General features: G+C 33.0%; 2 protein-coding genes and 1 long non-coding RNA gene across 4 annotated transcripts in view; 2 read left to right on the top strand and 1 right to left on the bottom strand.

Moving 5' to 3' along the window:
• LOC105229485 (RING-box protein 2) overlaps positions 1-25,225 on the bottom strand; it is a 43,062-nt gene that overhangs the window by 16,794 nt on the left and 1,043 nt on the right. The window lies entirely within an intron of this gene.
• Positions 568-1,639, top strand: LOC125777327 (uncharacterized). The gene is made up of 3 exons (XR_007422245.1): positions 568-1,017; positions 1,082-1,190; positions 1,503-1,639. It is a non-coding gene; the product is annotated as an uncharacterized LOC125777327 (long non-coding RNA).
• LOC105229407 (facilitated trehalose transporter Tret1) lies at positions 8,891-24,431 on the top strand. Of its 2 annotated transcripts, XM_049451864.1 has the most exons (9): positions 8,891-9,029; positions 13,454-13,656; positions 13,731-14,225; positions 14,295-14,698; positions 14,771-14,921; positions 22,060-22,185; positions 22,275-23,060; positions 23,137-23,422; positions 23,490-24,431. In XM_049451864.1, exons 2-9 carry the CDS (start codon positions 13,570-13,572, stop codon positions 23,675-23,677), a joined length of 2,523 nt encoding a protein of 840 aa, XP_049307821.1. In that variant the 5' UTR covers positions 8,891-9,029; positions 13,454-13,569; the 3' UTR covers positions 23,678-24,431. The 2 variants fall into 2 exon arrangements, with proteins under 2 accessions (XP_049307821.1, XP_049307822.1); XM_049451865.1 differs by lacking the exons at positions 8,891-9,029; positions 13,454-13,656; positions 13,731-14,225; positions 14,295-14,698; positions 14,771-14,921 and adding an exon at positions 21,433-21,968.

Here is a 25,225-nt window from a genome sequence, read left to right as displayed (position 1 = left end):
AAAATTTTTTTTTATCTCGATTTTCACATGCAAAGAAATTTTTTTATAACAAGAAAATATTCTAATAATAATAATTGAGTTTTTTTATTAATTTTTATAAGGTACATAATTTCAATAATTATAATAAAATAATAAAAATAGGAAAATACATTAGCGCTGCATCGAATCTACAGAGGTGCATTACTTTAAGGGTTATAAAAAATCTTTATCTTGATTTTGATCGGTTTTTTTTTGTCAGTTATAAGCTTTAGTGGTCGGATCTAAATAATTTGTTCGAAGATTGTAGCGTTGTCTTGGACAATAATTTAGACCAAATGTGAAGATGACAAAAATAAAAAGTTTTCCATACAAGAACTTGATTTTAAATGGCAAATTTATATGTCAGTCTTATATCGGCGATTCCGACAAATGAGCAGGTTCTAGGGGAGAAAGGAACTTGTGCAAAAATTTCAGATCGATATCTCAAAAACTGAGTCTTATCGACTCAGCTCACCAATTTATTGGAAAAAGTCTTTTCGTATTTTGGAATAATGTCTCTAGCGGAAAAATGGCAAAAAGACGTTGGTACATATTTGTTTATTTATCTATTAGTATAAATATAAAAAAATAAATTGAAGTTTGATTAGAAATACGAAAAGACTTTTTCGACTACCTAATACAAGGTATATTTTACAAGATCTTCGATGTTTCCGTCTGGAAACCTTATACCAAAATAAAGAATATTTTGCATTTTAGTAAAATAATACTCCGTACTTTACACATCTATTTTACTTGCTATACTTTTCACGAAAAAAAACAGAACTAACTAAAAATCCCGCACAAGTTGAAATTATTCAAAATGCCTGTAGACCTGTGTCGCAAAATTATCAGGCTTAACTACATATATCACAACAATAGTAAAACACAAAGTATCGTAAACTAAACAGCCGACAAGTCAATAAAGACAAAAGGGCGCAATCACACAGGAAAGATGAGTAAATTACTCGCTTGTGGCGTAATCAAGTCGTAAGTAAATACGTAAGTATATACGTAAGTAGATACTTACATATGTATTAAGTATGAGTATTAAATGTATCAACAGTTGGTCGCTGGCTTTCTACAATATTTGGCATCATAATTTGAGTCACGTGGCGATAAGAAAAATAGCTGTGGATGGAGATCAGCGCAAAAGATGTTCAGGGTAACTCGAGGTTAGTTCAGTGACCATATAAAACACACGCAATAACATAAATAATTGCGTATAACTGTAGAAGTATTTTGAAATATAATATTTGAAGAAATTTAATAATTGAAAATAAATAATATTTAACTAATCTTGCGACATTTTATACAAATTATTTATAATCATTTCAATTTTAATTTTAAAATACATTCACTATCCTTAATTTCCATTATATCCGAATAAATTGTTTATTATACAATTAAATGAAAAGATTAACATATCGTAAATTAGAGAAGTTTTAGATCTTTATATATGTATGTATAACGATATTTATTGAAAGCAAGAAAGCAATTCACGTTCGAATGTACCAAAAAAACTCTGCGACCATCCTATCCACTGTGAAGAAACTAACAACGCTTACACATGGTTATAAACCTGTTGACTTCGTATGCGTCACACCAACACACATTTAATGGCAATAACAAGCACGTGATGCTATACACGTTTCAATGGAATATTTTTCGATGCGATGACCTTCAATTCTGCCAACGACTTGACCAAAAAATGATTGCTCTGCTCGCGAAACGACTGAAAGCGAACAAGACTACAGTATGTAGCAAATGAGTTTAACGAAGTTAAACAAATTGGTGCAGATTGGATGGAACTTTCGTTAGAGTTTTGTAACGAACATTTACTTAATACATATGTATAATAAAATATTAACATATTTATGGTCATAATAAAATTTGATATGATATAATAACCTGATGAGTTTTTGATTCGACTTACGGACACAGTTTGTATGGACCAGACTGTGTCATGTGATTAGATGGGAACGTAATGGTGTTAGAATTATGTTACATGTCTAGTAAATTATATTGGGTAGTCGAAAAAGTCATTTCTGGTATTCCTAATCAAACTGTGACAAATCAATCGTTCGATCAGGCTGGAGCAGCTCATAATGATTTCTTTCCAATCCACCAAACACTCATCATAACCTTTCGAGATGTCAATCCTGGCTTTGCAAGGATTTGTTGAGCTTGACCAGACTTGGAGCATAATCTTTTTCGCACATTATTGTTGTATTTGACCCACTTTTCGTCTCCTGTCACCATTCTCTTCAGAAATGGTTCGATTTCATTTTGTTTCAGCAAAGAATCGCAGATGTTAATTCGGTCCATTAAATTTTTCGCAAAGCCAAGCTTCCTTTTTTAGCCAGCTTTTTTTAAATGGTTCAAAACCGCTTGAAGATGAATGTTAACTTCATTAGCGATGCCATGGCTGCTTATGTTACGATCCTGATCAATCTTTTCCATAATTTCATGGACTTTTTCAACGATAGGTCGACCAGAGCGAAGTGCATCTTTCACATCGAAATCTCCAGAACGGAAGCGAGCGAACCATTGTTATGCTACTCCAACTGATACAGCATCGTCTCCATAAACTTCACAAATTTCATTGGCGGCTTGCGTGGCAGTTTTCCTTTTTTATACGAAAATTTCAAAATATAGCGAATTTCTTCATTATTTTCACTCATTTTTGAATAGTTTTTTTTTATTAAATGAAGCTTAAAGTCTCACCTTTCCAACACTATATGGTATGACACAATTTGGTTGGTAGCACTGGAGGTATACGACTGCAACGTCATCTATTGACAAAATACGAAAAGACTTTTTCGACTACCAATATATAAATAATCAGCGTAAAGAGTTGAGTCGTTTTAGCTATATCGGTCTGTATTTAGACTCTTAGTTTTTGAGCTATTGGTGTAAAATTTTGCACACACCCTTTTCTCTCTCCAAAAGCTGCACATTTATCGGAATCACTAAAAAACTGTTCGGTCAAAACCAAGTCCAAGATATTTTATATAAATTCCAAGGCAACGATATACGCTCCGAACAAATTGTTCAGATCAAATCACTATAGAATATATGTATGTAGTTGACATATAAACCAATCGAGCCAAATCAAGTCTTTGAAAACTGTTTGATCCGACAAGATATCTTTACGAAATTTTGCACTGATTATTGACCAAGGCAACAGCACAATCTGTGAACGTATTGTTCAGATTTGGCACTATCGATCAAAATCAAGTTGTTCTATGGAATAGAAATTAACTTTTTTTATAGTTTTAATAAATTTTCAGTTTATACAAGTATATTATACATACATAATGACTAACTATAATGAATAAATAATCCTAAAATAAAGTGAAGTGTAACGTTGATGTGGGATTACGGTTGTTCAATTTAATTTTCGTAGTTTATGTGTGAAATTTTATTTAACTGTTTGTGAAAAACCCTTAAAACGTGCGACACACCTGTCAAGGTTGCACCTGTCATATTATAACTATTGCAAGTATTATCTTTACTGATGAATTTCAGTTGAACAGGAACAATAAATAGTTATGCAAACAATATTATTTCTTATTTATTCGCTGGTTAATAAAGTTTATAATCTATTTATAATTTAAAAATATATATGAAGTTAATTGTAGTACCAACGCGCCCTGGCCTTGTCCACACATAAGCGCAAAATAAAGGTTGAATTATATTCGACTAAAGAAATCCTTCTAAGCAACACCTTCAAAAACAATTAAGTCAATGCAGCGCAAGCGAATCAAAACGCAATAAAAATGCACAACTAACAAATATGCATTTGTATGAAGACGGAAAGTGTGCGGCTGAGGTAAACGTGCCTCCGCGAACGCTCCGAATGTTGGGCCTGCAAAAAGGGGTGTGCCTGAGGCGATCGCGCCGTTTGTGGTGTATGTGATCAAATGCTGAAATTTCATTGAAATTGACGGAATTTGCCACAAACGCCACGATGAATCGCAATCAAGAGAATTGAATTCAATAAACAATTAAAATAAGAAAACAAAATTTATTTAAATTGAAAAATATGAATAACAAAAATATTAATATTTAAGAAAAAAGCCAACAAACAAACGTATGAATAATAATAAAAACTTATGAATATACTATATGTGAGTACAGCAGTACTTATTTTTTATTGTTGGATGTGTGAATGGATGTTTGTAATAACAAATAATTCTTTTTAATTATTTATCATGTGGCCTCATCTAATGCGCGAATATGTATGTATGTAGGTGTGTATGCAAACAACGACTGTGTATGTGTATATGTGCATGTGATTGTACTCGTATAGCAACTGGTCATGTGGGTTTAGTTTTTCATTTGCGGTTAATTTGAATTTCTGTTATTTTTTATTCGCTTTTATATCGAAATTATATACACATGTACACCATATACATATATAGCTACACATGTATATTTATGTGAATGTACTACGTGTATATGTGTTATTTGCCAGTCATGGTTGCGCTGCCGTGTATTTTTTGCTGTTGTTGTAGTTGCCGTAGTCGATTGGAGGCTCGTCTCTCGTTCGCTTGACGTCAAAGCCACTGATGGCTTTGCCTCCTATTTGACTTTACGTATACATAACATACCCCAGCATATGTATATATGTATGTATGTAAATTTTTAATATGTGTGTGTGCGCTTGCACGTGAGTGAACGTAACGCTGTGACACATTTACAAACACTATCGAACAAATATATGAACGTGTATGTATTATATACAGAAATACAAAAAAAGAAACAAAAACAGATGATGCTGCAAAAAAATAAGAAAAGTATTAAATGAAAAACTACTATAAGGAAAACCGAAAGAAAATAAGTAAAAATCGAAGAAAAAATTCAATACACTACAAACTGGTACTGCAATGATCGCCGATCTGTTAGCCAGTTTGAGACTGGTGCCGTTGGTTGCTGCCGCTGCCGCGATGCATGTGATTCATTTGTCAACACACTGCATAGATGCATACATAATATTTATGTATGTATGCACGTGTAGATGTTCGTTTGGGTAAATTTGTACTTGTTGGCACAATTGGGAAGGCAAAGTGCGGAACGTGAGCAACAAACTGTTGGCAACGTGTGACTTTCTGCACACCAATGCATACATATAATTATAGAGTTATATCCACAATGGTATGAACATACAAATGTGTGTTAAGTGCACACGTCGGCACGCTCACGTATACGAAAAATACGTATACCATTGGTTAAAGATGTATACTGCAACATGTTAGCGCCGAGATCACATCCCCCTAAGAATGATGTAACACTTTCTCGAAAAATTTAGATGCTTCTATAAAATATTGGGTAGTCGAAAAACTTCAAGTTATTTTTTTTTATAAACAAATATATACCATTTCGGACGATAATTTTTTGTAATTTTTCTACTAGAGACATTATTCCATCACGACATCTATTGACAAAATACGAAAAGACTTTTTCGACTACCCAATATAAGAGTAAAGTGTATACAATTTGATAGATTTTCTTAATAAAAACTAATAGTAAGCACAGTTTGGACAATTCGATAAGTGAATAACTGTAATTTTCTTTAAAATGGTTCGAAAAGTGTCAAAGAACTGGTAAACGTTCAACTTTTATAGCGCTTTGGGTCTTGAAACTGGCTGCTGTAGATAAAAGCAAAAAAGTCCATTGGAATGAGGCAAGTTTAGCTATTTCTGCCTAAATCTTTTCTTTCACTTTTTTGCGTTTGAAAACGCAACGACTTTTCATAACTTTAACGACGTCCTGGCTTCAAAACTTCAAGATCACTTGTTATACTATCAAATAAATAAATATCTTGTATTTCTATTAAATAGTAGTTATCTTATACTTTTTTTAAATAACATTTTAATCACGCAATTTCCTACTGGTATGCGTGAAGTCTATACGTATTGCACACAAGTACAATTATTCACCAATATGCTATATTTAGCTTTCGCCAAAAAATTCCGCCAACCGTATGCCGCCAGCAAATTTATATATCCACAGTAATTTGCACTTACTCAATATGAACTTTGTGCTGTGCTTTCAGCGCCAACCACTCCCCGACCATTACCGGTCGCACGCTTCGCTTCTCGACTTTAAAAATATATAGTATCTATTGACAGCTATGCGTTGCTCTTCATTTACCCTTACGCTTGTTCAACGATTGACGTTGTTGAGCCAAAGGGAAGTTTCACACGCAGCAGATTCACACTGGTTGCCTGTGCCCTCTCGGAGCGCCCGCTTATTTTCCAATTTAATTAGTTAAGAAACGCAAAATGGCAGGGGCAAATTTTCGCTGATTCTCCCTAATTTGCGACTATCTAATTTGCATCTTCTAACGTATGTATGTATGTACTTGTATGTAGATTTGCATGTAAACACTAAGTGGTGATGTCTAATATATGTATGTATATGTAACATATATATCTAAGAATCTACCAACTATAATATCCAGTAGGTGAAATCATTATCCCAACATCTTTTATTATTCAGAAAAGACAGTTATATACACCAGGGTTCCATGTTAACGGCTTTCTAGCCCTAGTTTTCGAAGCTTGAAACTTTCCTTAGTTCCTACAAAGATAACACCAAGGAGCTGCTTAAAAAATTTACAAAAAGACGACCATAGCTTCGTGAGATATTCACGATTCGCTTCGAAAACATAATATAAAATCGGTTTCTGATAATCAAATTAGCAAATTTAGAAGCCGTTCTCAAAGTGGGCCATTAATTTCTGAGGAATTCTATAGTTTTACGTCACTTTCGGTCCCAAAAACAGATACAGACTGAATGGAAAGTTTAGAAAAACAAAAATATTTATTAAAAATAGTTTGTTCAAGGAAATTTATTTTTCAGTTCTTTAACAATACGCAGTTTAATGAATAATAAATCCAAGTTTGAATCAACTAACTAAAAGTAAGTGCCTTAAACACTAAATAACTAGCACTTGAAGTGTACCCTGTCTAGACCTTCTTATAATACTTAAGTGGTCTGCGTCATACATCTAATACTGTTAACATATTTACTTATATATTGTACATATGTACATACGTATGTAAGTATTTGAATTTGTAATTTATTTGCATATTTCTTTCATAGTCAACACCGTTTATACTGGAAGTATGATTTCTCCCAAAACAAGCACCAAGTTGTGCAATTATTTAACCAAAACAGCACATAACACAATGCAAAAGTTAAAATTAGAAAAACTTTTAAAAATGTAAATATTTGTGTTTAAAAAATATTGAAAGCTTTTTAATATTACTTTCATAGGTTTGCTCTGGCTGGTTTGGACATTTTTTCGGAACGCTTTGCGGGTCTCAAAACATATAAAAAACTTAAATAACTCAAAAATTAAAAAAAAAATTATATTTGTATTATAAAAATATTGAAAGCTTTTTAATAATACTTTCACACATCTTCTCGGGACGTTTTGGGAGTCTAAAAAAAAAAACAAAAACCTCAATTATTAAAATAAAAAATTAAAAAAAACAATAAAGAATTAGAAAAAAGTTATGTAAACAAATAATTAAAAAAATAAGTTTATGTGAAATAATTTTTTTCTTACACAAAAATAATTCAAAAACTCATTTTTTTACAAAAAAAAACCTTTAAAGTATTAAAATGAAAATCTTAAACTTGCAAAATTAAAATAAAACATTGAAAAAAAATAAAAAATTAAAAAACAATAAAAACATTTAAAATAACTTATGTATAAAAACAAAATAATTTAAAAAAATTTATAATTTTATGTTAAGCAATTTTTTTCTTACATAAAAAGAATTCAAAATTGTATCTTTTAACGAAAAACCTTTAAAATATTAAAATTAAAATCTTAAAGCTTGCAATTTTCACTTTCAATTTATGATTTTTGCAGCCGCAACCGGCAAGCGTTTTGAAAATTACAAATTTGTTCGCCAAATAATTTAATTTAAATAAATATATGTGACAGATTGTCTGTGCGATTAAATGTACACACAATACACATACACACAGAGTATACATAAATATAATCTAAAACGGGTAAGCACTGTCAAGTTGTAGGTCGACGAGTATCCGGCGTCAAATTGAAGATGATTGAATTAACCGCGTATAAAAATAGCCTTAACTTAAGATTATTATAGTAAGCATATATTTAAGGCGTTAAATATACATCAGTATAGGTGAGTATGTGTGTCATGTTTGTATGTAACTATTGTACTTAAGTAAAAACTTTAGTAAATCTCAAATTGAAAATTATTTTTTTTATGAGTGTTTTACAAACCAAGGGTCAAGTAACTCGTAAATTGTCGGTAAGTACGTATCTAAGTAGGAAGGGTGAATTCTGCGCATAGCTACAGAGGTGCTCACCGCAATCAATTTTCAATGCCAACTGAGCGCATACGATTTTTGAAGCTTTAACAAATGTGACACACTTATTACAATTACAGTAGCGCTCGTAATCATTCTTGCACGCGCTCCTACTCTCCACTCCAACCGCCCGCGCGGCAGAATCATTCTACCGGTGGCCAATATTGCTGTGTCTTCTGCGACACACATGTACATATGTATGTAATCATATCAAGATCAATGATCGCGTGCATTTCATTCAAAAATCAACAAACTAATTTTCTATCCAAAACGCCTGAGTGAACCACCAACCATAAATAGTATATGCCATTTGCCTTGCCGCCTGACTTTACCTCCGCGAGTTCAGCAACTCTTTTTCTCTCGCGTGTGTAATATTTGTATGTTTGTATGTATGTTAGTAAGGTGCTCAGCAAGTTTGCTGCGCAAACGAAAATTGGAATAGTCGCGCGAACATAAGCGCGCCTCGCCGCGCCACTCCACCAATTGCACCGAAAGAGCAAGAGAATGAATGCTACTCAATTGGATATCAGAATATCGTCGGCGTAAAGTGAGCGCACGAAGCGTTCGAGCAGCGACTATATAAACGCGGCGCATACTGATCGCGTGCTTTAGTTATAGCGTGGATATATTTCAATTTCAAATTCGAAAAGGTAAAAATGCCAAGTGAATATCGCGAGACTTGACTTAATAGTAGCAGTCGGTAGTAGTGTGTGGCTTTTGCGAACGTCAATTGCTGAAATTTACATAAATAAACATATTCTACTCAGTCTACTTTTTTCTTGTCGTAAAATATATCTGTATGAATATGTGTGTGGCAACGTAGTTACTTTAGTTGTTGGTTGGCAAAGTTAAATTTGGCGGCATTCGGTGTGCTTGAACTAAAACACAGGTTAAAGTGGCGTTCAAATGTCTGGCGAGTCAAGGGAACTATGATAAAGTGCAAAAAATGGTTATAAAATAATTTTCTAATAAATGCAGTCTGTCTCATTAAAAAAGCGTTTTGTTACGTCTCGATTCGTTTGCCCTTTTCAATAGTTGTGTAAATAGAAACGAACTAATTAACTGACCGAACGAGTGGTAGTGGATTTTTTACTTAAATGTTGCAAAGCTCAGAAATTATTTGGTGTTGTTTTTGTGTTTATTTACATAAATTTAGCATCAGCTATGTGGCAAATTTTTCACAGATCGAAAACAGCTTTTTGTACTCAGCAAGCTGCAGGAAGTATTATAAAATTTTGGTGTGAACACAGCGCACAGCAATTAGTGACGCGAAATGCTGGTGAAGGTCGAATAAAAAAAAAACAACACTCATGAAAAAACATATGTATAAACAGTAATTCGCTATAATAAATAAACAAATGGTCTGTAATGTTAGAAAAGAGGAAAACATTTAGATGTTATGTAATTGAAATTAGAAAGGATTTAAATAGCATGAAAAATAAAATTCGTTTATGTTAATTATTAGAGAATATTTAAATAACGATTGCATGTGAATAAAACAATAAAGTTGTATTATAAAAAAAATATTAAAATTATTATGGAAAAGTGTAAATTTAGCACTAGTAATATCAGTGAGCAAATAATTACAATTTTATTCAACTAATGTGTGCAAGGTTTATTGTTTAAATTGTATATTTAAACACAAGAGAACAAATACAGGCAATAATTGATAAAGTATAATATAACAATTAAAAAAAAAAATTAAATAAAAGTTTTCAATTGCTGTTTGCAATAAAAATAAATTATTTAATTAAAATATTGCAAAAAAAATAGTATAATAAAATTAAAAATTACAATAACATAATTTTTTAAATAAAACTAGTATATTTTCATAAAATTAGAATATTTCATTAAAAAAAAAAACACATTTAATATTTATAATATTGATAAATTTATAAATTTGTGTGTAGAATTAATACAATTTTCTAACGTTTTTAAATAAAATAAAAATATTGCCTGACGAGTGACAAACAATATTTTTTTTTTGTCAAAAATCACTCGTATTCTACATAGAATTGTCATGAAAAGTAATTTTAGTTTGTCTTTTGCATCTGCAAAAAGTAATGAAGCACTTTAGAAATTGTAAAAATTGCAAATTTAAATATATTTCGTGTTTGTGTGTACATACATGGAAGTATGCACTAAAAACCTTGCCTTCTGAATTCGATATAAAAATTTAAATAAATCTCATTATGAATATGTACGCCTAGACCTAGTAATTTGCATATACACATGTGTGTATGCAAATAAAAAAACTCTGCATAAGCGAAAACACCAGAAAAACTCGTACGTATAAGTAAAACTTTAATATGCAAATTTAATAATTATAAATGCGCATACATTAAGAATTTCATGCGTACATATGTACATACATATGCATTAATATACGGAGAAATATTGCAAAAATTTAAGATGAGAAAGTAAAAGCACAACAGAAAAGAAAAAAAGTATAAAAATAGATGCAAAAATATTCAAATATAAATAAATATATACAATAACGCCAATAGATACATATATTATATATACTATAAAGCTATATATACAGTATAAAGTCAGCGTATTGTGACTAGCTATTCACAAAGAACTCATTGAATAAACCAAATATATAGGGAATAATAGCAAATTGGCACATTCATATACTAAACCGAAATATATAATATAGAAAATCAAAATGCAGAAAATAGAAATTCAAATAAAATTTAATGGAGCAAGACTAAATAACATTGTGTTTAGCATGTGACAAAAGTGAAGAAGGCAATTAAAAGTTAGTAAATAAAAAACATTTATGTATGTAAATAAAGTGACAAACAATTAAAACAAGAAGAAACATTAACTTTGGTTCCATCCAAAATATAATACACTTTACAAATAAAAAAAGTTTTCCTTACAAGAACGTGAATTTGATCGTACGGTTTGTATGGCAGCTATAAGCTATGGTGGTTCGATCTAAACAATTTGTTCGGAGATTATAGCTTTGTCTTAGACAATTTTCCATACCAAATTTCGTGACGTTACATATATTTTTAAATAAAAAAGTTTTCCATATAAGAATTTGATTTTGATAAGAGCTTAATGAAATCGAAACAGAACTATGAAAAATTATATAAGTAAATAAGATTCATTTGAAAAATATGTAGTTCCACGAAACAATTTTGTAAGTCACAATTGTAGAAATAGCTATCACTTCATCACTTCAAAACGGGCGCAGTGAACCAAACAATTTTTTAAACATTAAAAATCATCTCTGTAATTAATTCAATAATTAAAATTTAAATGTCACTTTATTGATTAAATAACTTCAATATAATTATAAATAAATTATTGAATAGTTAAATAAAAATAACAAAACATTTTCTCGACATCTGATAATACGATTGGGGCTTTCATATATTCTCATAAAGTTATAACAAACCGAAAACATAGCGTTAAGAATTGTAATTGCGGAAACTTATTTTTATATTTAAAATAACAACAATTTATTTAAGCAAGTGTAAAAAATTATGATTTTACGATGCGTTACGCCAAGTTAATTATGTCCGCACAGCTAAGTTTATATGCAAGTATATGTAAATATCGTCACCTAAAATGCAAAACAGCATAACCTTAAAAAATTCCAAATCCAATTTGTTATTGATTACGTTTATTTTGATATGATTATTACAAATGTACAAAATGTAAAGCTTCAGCTACCTGATATAACCAAGTTATAGCCAAAGCTCAAATTTGATTTCGATGATTTTATGAGTAGTTTCTATTTATATAATTTTTTTCTGATCCTATAAGCTTATGAAGAGCGATGTTACGTTATTTTGCATTTTAAGTGTCATTATATTCACTTGAACTTAAAATTTGGATTGCCATTCTCGTGCTTGTTTAGTATTGTGCAACTGTTTTGAAGATTAACATGCAAATTTCAATTTAACTTTATTTATGGCAACTTTTTTAAATAAACAAAATATATTTATGAATTTCACATAAGAATATTCTCATAAAACAAAAAGTATAATGCATAAAAACGGTATCGATTCCTAAAATTACAAAACGTTTTGGGACTGCTGTGCTTTCACTGCTAGAATATGATACGTCATGCTGAGCAAGCATCTTAAGATCAATTAGTATTAGTATTATCTGTTACAAGATTGTCAAACCGCCATAATGGACATGTGCATTACTTGTTAATGAAATAATAATTAAAAATATAAAATGTTACACGTGTGCCCTTACAATTACAAATGCAATGTACAACCGCCATGTGTGCAGTAAAAGCTCTTAAGATAAAATCACGTAGCAGAAATGCAATAGTCGAACAAATAATGCCCTCGTCTGCGTTTTTTACATAATGCGCCACTTTTTTCTATTTTCTTATTTTTCTAAATTTGCCATTCTTCACGTTGAACCCCGACGTCTCGGTGGTGGCGCGCAAATTTGCAAGGAATGAGGGGGGCAGGCAGCGCGGCCACAGCGCACTCTTTCTGAGCTTGAGCAAAAAAACAAAATATGCACAGAGACCGTGAATGTTATAATTAGAAGAACTTTTGAAAATCAAAGACCGAAAACAATTAATGTATACACACGAGCAGTGTTCAGTGCCATTACACATATGGTTGCAAAACGCTTTTGTTTAAATTTTCGCTGAAATCACGAAATAAAAATGGTGAAAACAAATTTAAAAAATTTTGCACATTTCAAAATAAATTAGCAATGGAAATTTCGAAAATATTTTTTGTAAACAAACTATTTTTGCATATGAGCAAATTAGGCGTCAGGAGAACAGTAAATTTTAGAATTCGGCAAAACGCGTACAAACTTGGTGCGGCGACAGGTGCGCGCGCAATTTTTGCACTTTCACACACGCACAAATATAAATGACATTTGAAGTGCAAACGCCACCGAAATTAACGTTACTTGCCAGCCACAATTGTAATCAGCAGCGCACACGAAATCGCAACAGCGCGAAGTGTAGACGCTCAAACGCCGCCGTTGCAAGCGCCGCTACCGTCAAGAGCGCGCATTAAGAGCACAACTTTATATTACGTACGCTCTTTCATACTCACAATTCTCTTTCTCTTTGCAGCGTAAATAAATCAGCAAACAGTGAAGACTAACAAGTTAAAGTGTGGTGAAATTTAAAGGTGAAATAATTTCCAAAAGAAAAGCAGTAAAAACAAAACAGCTAAAAGAAGCACCACAATGAGCGGACGTGATAATCGTGGCAGTGGCCACCAACCGCTCAGCAATGCAATGGGCAAAATCAAGGACAAGCTCACACGTTCAACGGTAAGTTGGCGCTCAGATCACAGTTATTCGAATGAAATGCACTAACAATTTACACACACACTCACACACAACAGGACACATACCAACGCGTCGAAGAGGGACTCTCGCAATCGAACACAGCTACAAGTTTGGACACAATTCTACCAGAGGACCCGTTCCTCTTTCCACGTGGACCTACACCACAGCAAAGACAAATGACACAACAGAATAATTTCAGCGTCGATGACACACCGCTACAGTTCGGCCCCATCATACAGGATGATGACATACACCCACCACCACAGTTACCGCTACCAATTAGCCAGTCGGCCAAAGCGACTGGCAGTCAGGATTTTGTGGCACTACCGCCGCCACCAACAGCACAGCACAGTCACCGTGATCATCACCAGCGCAGCACCGTTTCGCTGGCCAACGATGAGCTGCAGCGCAGCAAACAGTCGTTGAAGGGTTCGCGCGTATCCTTCGAGCGCAGATCGGTCGACAGTAGCGACGAGGACAATTTCGAGAGTCGGCGCAGCGGCTATCAACAACAGAAAACCGTCAGTGTTGACCACAAAGGCATATTGAAGGTAAGTAAATTGGTTTTGAAAATTTTTTGTTGAAATTCTTACTTATTGAAAATGTATTTCCACTTACAGGACCTCAAAAACATATTGGCAAACGATAATCGTCGCCAATTTCAAGCTAAGAAGCATGTCTCACTCGATGTCAAGGGCACACGTTTTCTCGAGGACATGCTAAAGGATTCCTCCTCTGAGGAAGAGTTCCGCAAAAATCGTCGGGAATTTCAAGGACGCAAACATCAAAGTTTGGATCCGCGTGTCAGTTTCAAACTCGAAAAAGTATTACAGGGATCAAGTACAGACAGTGATGAGGATGCGGATGATGTTGAGCATACGCGTTTAATACACCGCCCCAAAGATATTACCAAACCGGTCATAATCGACCTGAAGGATTTGGAAAGTGAAAGCGATGAAGATTATGAAGCGAGTCGTCAACATTTCCAGCAGCAACGCTCCATAAGTACAGATTCGCGGAAAAGGTATGTACATACATACACATATACAGGGTGTCGAGAGTCCCCTTAATAAATATGTCGGTTCTATTATTGCAGCCATAGACTGTATGAAATGGACGAAATGGGCAAAAAGAAAAATGAAAACCTGCGCAACGCTGTACCTTTCGTCCGACAGATTACCGAGGATGGTAAACCCAAATTGGAAGTGTACAGACCCACAACGAATCCTATTTATATTTGGACGCAGGTGAGTGTTGCACACATAGCCACTTTCGTATATATTTAAGTGCATATATTACTTAAAAAATATGTGTTAGTAGGATGAAATTGGTTTACGAGGACGTTAGCGTATATTTTTTAGTTGAAATCAATAATATTGCTAATATGTCTAATTAAGCTGCACATTCGGGTGTTTCATTATTCCAAATATTTTTGCGTTCGCTAATTTTTTTTATAGGAAATGTCGCTTGTCGCCATAAAATGATTTTTTCTTTCGTTTTTGTATAATTTCACGGATTTTTTTACGCTTTTTTTACGCGCCGTTGTTGCTGTTTTGAAAATGTTGCCTACATTTCGGGCGTTGATAACGACTTATTACTTGTGGCTTGCGCACAAGTACTTACAGTACAGTTGGAACAAATAAAAATTACTCAAAATACATATATAATTTTTATAGTAACGGTTTTCGTAGCTTAGCTTTCTAAACCGTATTCTAAGATTACCAAAAAAGGCGTACATACTTTAATGGCTGATTAAGCAAATATTAAAGTGCGTAGCGCGGAGATGTAAGTCTTCTCACACACACTAGCATACAAAAAGGAGGACAAAAGGAGAAGAGGCAATGCCGTGACGCAAATATTTAAATGTATTTGTATTCGAAGCAAAACATATTGTTGTCTATAAATAGTATGACTATTGAGGAAAATGCGTGGAACACAATAAAGCGATATAAATTGATATTAAAACAGCAGTAAATAACGCTAAGATATACACGTCTTTAATTAAAGTACAAACACGCGTATACAGGGTGGGCCACAAGCCTTTTAATACAGATTTGTGTATGTAAATAACCTTTTCTATTGAACTAAAGGTTATTTCTGCTGCGTGCTGTTGTTAAAGCTGTACTGCAACAACTATGTTAAAATAAATTATTAATTATATAATTAGAATGACAATGTTAGGACAAAGTTTTAGAAATCGTGAAGACTAATGATTCTCAGTTACTGAATCAAAAAAGTGATTCTTACAGTTAAAAAAAGTAGCAGAAGTTTTTATAAATGAACAGCCTGAAAATTTCATTACTGGCATCACCCTGTACATTTGCATGTATGTTAGCTGAAAGTGAAAAACTACCGCTGCATTAACTGGCCAAGGCTGCAATGTAAATTTAGATATTCACACAACTGCATATTCTACACCTACATAAACATACATATAAATGCCCAAGAACAGGAATTAAAATCTTAGCACTAATAACGGCATTTTTTATTTAAGAATGAAAATAAATTTCAAACAAGCATTACAATCAACTTTAAACCTTTCTTGAAAAATATTTGAATTAAAAAAAATCGCTTGCTAGCAACAAACCAGGGAATCCTACAAGCTTGAATTTCACATAACAAATCTTTATCTATTTATGATTGTATGTATGCACTATATAAAGTGATAATGGAATTTTGTTTTTACTTTCGCATAGCAGGCATATTTCGCGCTCATTTCAAATATTTGTATATGAGATTATGTTTACGACTAATTTCATTAATTCGAACTCGAACAAAAGTGAATACTTTTGAATTAGTTTTATTAAAAGATTTGCATAAACATACATACATTATATATACATATTATATATAAACATATATAATAGAAAACATTTAAATATGTACATATATGCATATAGGTATAGAATTGATAATCGAATTTTGCGACTTGTCTTCGAGAGATTAAATGACCTCAAAGTGTGTATACAATTAAATTGAATAACGAAGAACATTTTCAAGCCATAATCAATTTACAAATGTACTGATAAACATTCAACTTGCCTGAACGGGGCTAGTCTAGGAAACAGCGTATAGTGAGTGTAACACAGGAGATGAACGCGGTTGCGTCTAAAACGCCAGTCAAGCTAATAAATCAATTATTGAACGAAGTAAAATCAAGTTATTGACACACTACACAGCAGGATAATTGTATTTGCGATTTTTCTAAGTGGCAAAAATGGATCAGAATGTGAAATTCGATATAAACGAGAATACCCAGGCAATTTACATTTGGTCGCAGGTAAATAAATACAAAGCAGAAAGTAGGATTTAATCGTAAATTTCTTTCTTTTTTTTTGATCAATTTGTTCAAAGTGAGGTTAGGTACGAAAATAATTCGTAAACATGTAAAAATAAATTATCAATTATTTAAAGTGGTAAATTGAAATGTTGCAAGAAAAATTAAATATCCGTTAAGCCTCTTTTATATTAACAAAAAAAATAAAATATGCAAATTTAAATGCAAATAAATTAAATTAAAATTTTAAAGTTCAGAAATTTCTACATTTAAAGGGTGATTTTTTAAGAGCTTGATAACTTTTTTTTAAAAAAAAAACGCATAAAATTTGCAAAATCTCATCGGTTCTTTATTTGAAACGTTAGATTGGTTCATGACATTTACTTTTTGAAGATAATTTCATTTAAATGTTGACCGCGGCTGCGTCTTAGGTGGTCCATTCGGAAAGTCCAATTTTGGGCAACTTTTTCGAGCATTTCGGCCGGAATAGCCCGAATTTCTTCGGAAATGTTGTCTTCCAAAGCTGGAATAGTTGCTGGCTTATTTCTGTAGACTTTAGACTTGACGTAGCCCCACAAAAAATAGTCTAAAGGCGTTAAATCGCATGATCTTGGTGGCCAACTTACGGGTCCATTTCTTGAGATGAATTGTTGTCCGAAGTTTTCCCTCAAAATGGCCATAGAATCGCGAGCTGTGTGGCATGTAGCGCCATCTTGTTGAAACCACATGTCAACCAAGTTCAGTTCTTCCATTTTTGGCAACAAAAAGTTTGTTAGCATCGAACGATAGCGATCGCCATTCACCGTAACGTTGCGTCCAACAGCATCTTTGAAAAAATACGGCCCAATGATTCCACCAGCGTACAAACCACACCAAACAGTGCATTTTTCGGGATGCATGGGCAGTTCTTGAACGGCTTCTGGTTGCTCTTCACCCCAAATGCGGCAATTTTGCTTATTTACGTAGCCATTCAACCAGAAATGAGCCTCATCGCTGAACAAAATTTGTCGATAAACACATTTCGAACCGAACACTGATTTTGGTAATAAAATTCAATGATTTGCAAGCGTTGCTCGTTAGTAAGTCTATTCATGATGAAATGTCAAAGCATACTGAGCATCTTTCTCTTTGACACCATGTCTGAAATCCCACGTGATCTGTCAAATACTAATGCATGAAAATCCTAACCTCAAAAAAATCACCCGTTATAAATAAAGAATCAAAAATACATTTTATGTTAAGATTTGCTTAACTAATGTTGAAAAAGTCCAGTCAGTTGCCAGTTTGATATTGAATATTAGTATTTAAAAAAGCAATAAAAAATAATAATAATAATAAAATAATATAGATTAGGATAAAAAATTAGTAAAAATAATTCAATGATATTAAACAAAAGCAAAATTGAAAAAGATAAAAAGTTAAAATTAAAAAAAAATTAATTAAAAAAAACGATTTAATAAAAATTATTAAAAATTAAAAATTTATAAAAAAATGAGCAAAATAAATAAAAATAATGAAATTATATAAATAAAAAATTTATCAAGAAAAAAATTTAAAATATTTAACAACAGTAATATTGAAAAAATCGCACATTTAAAATTAAAAAAAAATATATAAAAAAAGTATTACTTCGAAATTAGGAAAAATTAATACAAAAAAAATCGATTAACTAAACGTTATAAAAAATTAATAGAAAAGAGAAACATAAATGAAAATTATGAAAAATTAAAAATAGTATAAAAAATACAACCTTAAGATCAAGTGTTGTTTTGCTAAAAATTAATCTCTAAACATATGTTTAGAACTTACCAGTAAAATAGTTTTGTATACATACATACATATTTACAATATCATATAGCATTATACATATATTTGCAAATGACTAATAATTGTAGTTTTGCCATACTGTACTCTAGCTGAGCTTTGAACACAAACTTTAATAAGCGACTTACATTATTAGATCTGCAAAAGGCTTGAACCACAAGCTAAGCATTTAGATAGAATAAAAAACCAAAATGCAAAATTATTTAAATAAGTCTAACGTAGGTAGCGAGGCCTTTAAGAGTGCACACAATAAATTTTCTTAGAAACAAGTTTCCGCACAACATAAATTTATTGTAAAAATAACGCACTAAGTAATAAACTCAATTTCATAAAGTGCGTAGGATGCCTCAAAGCAGAGCCACTCAATGGACTGGAGTCCACTAAAGTCAAGGCAACCGCAGGACACGTGTCGTCAGCGCTCGCACATGGCCACCATTACAGTCAATCAACTTTTGATGGATCGCTAGGCATTGCTGCCTTGACTCAGAGCGACAGACATATGTACATACACATGTGCACATATGCATATATGTATATACAGATACATATGTAGAGGTGCAGACGTCAATACAATTGTTTAAAACCATATTGAGCAAATTGAAAGAAAAGTCGACTTTGAAATATGGTTACTACACGGTGTTGGCATTGTCTGCATTCTCCAAGAAAGCATTTCAGTTGCATGCAAAACGAGCTTATCAGCGGTTCAAAACAAACGTTGTGTGATATACCTAACACTAATTAAGAAATAACAGCATTTGTAATATATGTGAAAAAATCCTTCAAAAGCAGCATTCGGTCACTCGAAAACGTTGGTGTTTACAAAATAGCAAAGAAAGTAAAAAAAAAAATCGAAATCGAAAACAATAACCGCCTCGAACCAAATACGAATAATCAGCGGATTTTGTAAAATACAATACATTTTTTAATTGCTGCTGGAATTGTTTTTGCCATTGCCGTTGTTAGTCACCCCCGCAGCAGCCGGTCACACGACGATGTTGCTGTCCAGCCGCCATCGCCTTTGCACTCTTAGTTTCTAGCTGTTATCAGAATATATTGAGACGCACATGCACATTCGAAAACAGCGTGATAAGATGCGCATCATTAGATTCTAACGAACGGGACGAACGGTCCGACGAACGTAAAAGGAAGCTGTTATTTACATGACAATTTACATTACTCTAGTTATAGGCTCGTTATCAGTTTTTTAATTGCAAAGCTATCGCCAAATTTGTTTATTGTTTATATTTTAATACAAACACTAATAGGTAATGACATTAGGTAAGCTTTCTAGCGGAAAATCTGAGCATTTTTTCTTTACAAATATTAGCAAAAGGTCACATTATGTCGCAAATGTAGTTAGGTTGCAAACAGCAAAGCTAATGTGTATTCTAAAACATATATTTATTTAATATTTTTATTTTGTATGTTTAATAAACTTTGAACTAAAGCGATTTCCGTTGAAAATTGCATGACAATATGCGGTATTTACGAAGTCAAGCTCGGCGTATATATACCTTTTTTTTAATTTACTCTTGAAATAGGGCTTACGTAAGCGAAAGAAATATTTTTTCTTAATTAAAAAATAAAACTGAATTATTTTTATTTTGCTATAATCAAGAATTAGATATTAATAATTTTAAATAAAATTTGAATAATGTATAATATTTAATTTTTTGTCTTATAGACAAAAATATGTCATTAGTTTATGTATTATTAACCCCTTTCTTATCTGCATTTTATACCAACTCAACTTGGTTAATGCAAACAAAGGTTCCACGTTTATAAACTGATTTAAAATACCTTACATCGTCTCTACGATTGCAGACCAATAATTGTAAAATTTGATTTTTGATTAACAATGCCTTATAAGCCTGTTTCATTATTATTAAAATAGATTTTCACACTTTAATATTATTAACAACAGTATTTGCCAGCTCTAGCTAGGAGTTATGTACGTATATCGATTGATTATCGATTTTCTATAAAAATTTTAATAAACAAAAAAACTTTAGTTTCGGTTGCAACGAAACCAGAATACTTTCCACAAATAAAAAAAGCTTCCATAAAAGAATTTGGTTTCACGAAAGTTTGTGAAGCAGCTTTATGCTATAACGGTCCGACCTGAACAATTTGTTCCGAGATTGTAGCATTGCCTTGAACAATAATCTATGCCAAACTTCCTGAAAGATATTATGTCACATAAAAAAGTTTTCCATACAAGACCTTGAAAGGAAAAAGCATGTGCAAAATTACCCCTGTTCAGGGTATAAAAATTAAAAGTTTGAAAAACAGTATTGTTTGTAATGGATACGGTTCATATTGCGTTACATATTTAAAAGTTAATTAATTAATTTTAAATTTATTTGTGAAAGTTGTTTTTGTTCCACCAATTCTAGTGTAATTGAAATACACATGCGCACAGTTTTTTTGCATCGAATTCAATTAGCAATTCATAAAACCAAAAACATCTGGTCATCAAAATTTGTAAACTTTAAAGTTTCCATTTGAAAATTAATTCTACAATGAGCATTTAAAAATATGGAAAGCGTCTAAACGCCCTTAAAACTTTTAATATTTAACACAAAGTCAAATGTCACCTGACACACTGACGTGTAGGACAGAAATTTAATAAAAACAAAGCATAAAATATTTAAAAAAAAAAACATGTAGAAATCACTTGTGTTGGCGTTTTAACTACAATGTGTGTTTAAAAGTCTGCCATTTGCGCCGGTTAGTAATCTCAAGAAGCGGTAATACCGACAGCGACTGCAACAGCAACAACCAATCTAAATTATTAGCGGCTATAGCTTGCAAAAGCAACGGCGGGCAATGTTGAAAATATCTTCGAAAATTACACCATTGCAATCAGTTCGAGATTAGCTTTCGAGGAATGCGTTAGGAAACTTGTGCGGCGTAGTAGCAAACCAAGTCCGCGTGTGGTAGATCCTTTCTATTATAATTGTGTTGTTCCTACTATAGGATCATTTCATAATTGCATACGAAAAGAAGTATTTCAATTTAATTTGTGAACCTTTCGAGAAATTTATGTGCGAAACTCAGCCATTTCGAAATAGTAACGGTCTAAAAAGTATTCCCAAAATCACACAAAATGAAGTTGCTCGCACGTGCCGACACTTTTATGTCGTTTACAATACCCGAAGATGAGCCTAAACCAAGTGGAATCGGTCATCAGGTGCAGTTATAAGCTAGATCAAAAAAACTATTAAATATATTCTGAGTTTAAGTAAATAATTTTCAAATCAACTATTTTTTATTGATTGCAGGTGCTTGCTGCACTGAGCGTATCAATGGGTTCATTGGTTGTTGGTTTCTCTTCCGCCTACACCTCTCCAGCGTTGGTATCAATGACTGACAGAAATTATACGGACTTCGAAGTAACACCACAAGCGGTAAGTTCAACAACAAAACAGCAGCGTGATATTTCCTAACTGATATTTAAAATTTTTTTTACTATACAAATTTTAAATTTTCGCTGCAGGCCTCTTGGGTTGGCGGTCTAATGCCCCTGGCGGGTTTGGCTGGCGGTATTGCTGGCGGACCATTTATTGAGTATATGGGACGTCGTAATACAATTCTCGCTACCGCCGTGCCCTTCATTATCTCTTGGCTGCTCATCGCTTGTGCTGTTAATATTGCCATGGTGCTAGCTGGACGTACGCTTGCTGGTTTCTGTGTGGGCATTGCTTCGCTCTCCTTGCCCGTGTATTTAGGCGAGACAGTACAACCGGAAGTACGTGGCTCATTGGGTCTACTACCAACGGCTTTCGGCAACATTGGCATCTTACTTTGCTTTGTCGCCGGCTCATATTTTGATTGGTCCCAATTAGCTTTCCTTGGTGGTGCGTTACCTGTACCATTTTTGATTCTTATGTTCCTCATACCAGAGACACCGCGTTGGTATATCTCACGTGGACGTGAAGATCGTGCACGGCGTGCCTTGCAATGGCTACGCGGTAAACAAGCTGACGTTGAGCCAGAATTAAAGGGACTTTTGCGTACACAGGCACATGCCGACAGACACTCATCAGGCAATCAATTAGTAGAGTTGTTAAGACGCAACAACTTGAAACCTCTATCCATTTCGTTGGGTTTGATGTTCTTCCAACAGCTTAGCGGTATAAATGCTGTCATCTTTTACACAGTTATGATATTCCAAGAAGCTGGCTCCACCATTGATGGTAATTTGTGCACCATTATTGTGGGTATAGTGAACTTTATTGCAACATTTATGGCAACCGTACTCATAGATCGGCTCGGACGTAAGGTAAAAGGAAATGCCTACATTATATTAGAAGACAATAATTTTCTAACGGTTTGTTATTCCCCCATTGCTTCCGCAGATTTTGCTCTACATCTCCGATGTGGCTATGATTATTTCGCTCTTTACACTTGGTGGCTTCTTCTATTGCAAAGCATCTGGCATGAACATCGCCGAGGTTGGTTGGTTACCACTTGCCAGTTTCGTGATTTACGTGGTTGGCTTCTCACTCGGTTTCGGACCCATACCGTGGTTGATGATGGGCGAGATTTTGCCGGCGAAAATTCGTGGCTCTGCTGCATCGGTGGCCACCGCCTTCAACTGGACATGCACATTCATTGTGACCAAAACCTTCCGCGACATGATTGGTAAGTTTCTAATGAAATCCCACATAACCCCCAACAAACCATTAACTTGTAACCTAAATCTTTGCAGATACAATGGGCGCACATGGTGCTTTCTGGCTTTTCGGTTCCATTTGTGTGGTGGGTCTATTTTTCGTGATATTCTATGTGCCTGAGACACAAGGCAAAACGCTGGAAGATATTGAACGCAAAATGATGGGACGTGTGCGTCGCATGTCCTCAGTAGCGAACATCAAACCCTTGTCTTTCAATATGTAGAAAGATGTCACTCATCGTATGATTTACATACATATGCACATACATACATACATGCTATGTTGTGTATACAAATACAACCAAATACTAGTTTAAGTGCCTTAATTTTAAATTTAGTAGCGCAACATTGCGGCAAATATCTTGACCAGTGTGAAGTAAAGTTTGAGAAACGAAGCAGAAAGAAGGTGCGCGTTTAGAATGTACGAATATATATAGTTCTGTAAGCAGCTAGCAAGTCAAAGAAATTATGTAGATGAGATTTATAATATTCTGAATGTGATGTAGTCTAATAGCCGTTAACCGGAAGGAAATGTGTGCACCTTTCTATCGGTTCATGACAATTGATGTTTCCAAAATTTTTAACAAGGAAAATTTGGGTGAAAAAATAAAATATATTATATAAAATTGCATTGTGTTATTAGTAGTATTTACAGTAAAAATGTAGTAGTGACCTAATTGTGTACTTTCTTTTTAATTAAAAATACATTTTTTTAATTATATTAATGACCATTAGTGCTATATTTATTAAGTTAGGCGATATAACTAACAATAACAAACAAACAAAGCTAAAAAGAAAAATATGAGTAAAAATTAGAAAAACTACTAAGTTAATCATCAACCGCCTTATATTATGTTATTGTTAATCAAAATAAATAAACTATGTATTCAATAAGTAATTGTTAAATGAAAAGAAAATTTATTTTAAATATAAACGGTCTGCCGACCCAAACTGAAGCGTACAATGACCGAAAAATAATTTGTGTATTATTTATATTCCTGGAAAATTTATAGTTTTGGCGAGGTATTCTAAAATTAAAGCAAGATTGTAATTTTTTTGTAATCACTTAATTTTTGGGACAACGAAAACTAGTAAGCGAAAAGTTCTTCAAAAATTGATTGAGGGCTCCGAGATATTTGGAAAAAAATTTTAGCTAAAAAATTAATATGGAAATTTCGGGTAATCCAATGGCTTTTATGCAGAACAAAAGTTGATCTGGAATGGTTTATTTAAAAGGCGTGCGCAAACCAAATCAATATTTTTTTCCTAAACTTTTATATATTCATATGAAGTTTGATCTCCATATGTCAATTAATGTGTGTTTTGCAGCTGTTTGTTGATGAAGAGAAGTTTATCTGGGATTTTTACCATAAAAAAAATTTAACAACGGTTTGCTTGAAAAACATTCTATGAAGGTCGTGACGTCAGCGAAGATTTGCCTCATACAGTGGTTCATCCACCTCTGTTATTGCCGATAACATAGAAAAAAATTAAAGAAATAGTGCTTAAAAGTCGTTGTGTCGCATAATTGTTTGTTACGAGACTTCGGAGTCTAGGGAATGACGCGGCATAAATGAGCGCAAAAAACCAAATTCGTTGAAGGCCATCTCGACCGAGACATAAAACAAGTGTATGGAAAATGATAGCAGTGATACTCGCTGGAGAGTCTACATTGAAGGCGACACTAAAGATTTTTATATAAATGCGGTCTTTCTTGTCAGTTCAGATCAACTGTAATCAAATGGTATTATTAATATATGATAGATCTTTTT

This window comes from Bactrocera dorsalis, chromosome 3, assembly GCF_023373825.1.
Source record: "Bactrocera dorsalis isolate Fly_Bdor chromosome 3, ASM2337382v1, whole genome shotgun sequence".
Classification (NCBI taxonomy): Eukaryota; Metazoa; Arthropoda; class Insecta; order Diptera; family Tephritidae; genus Bactrocera; species Bactrocera dorsalis.
Note: the sequence above shows the minus strand (reverse complement) of the source record. Positions and strands in the feature narration are given on the sequence as shown.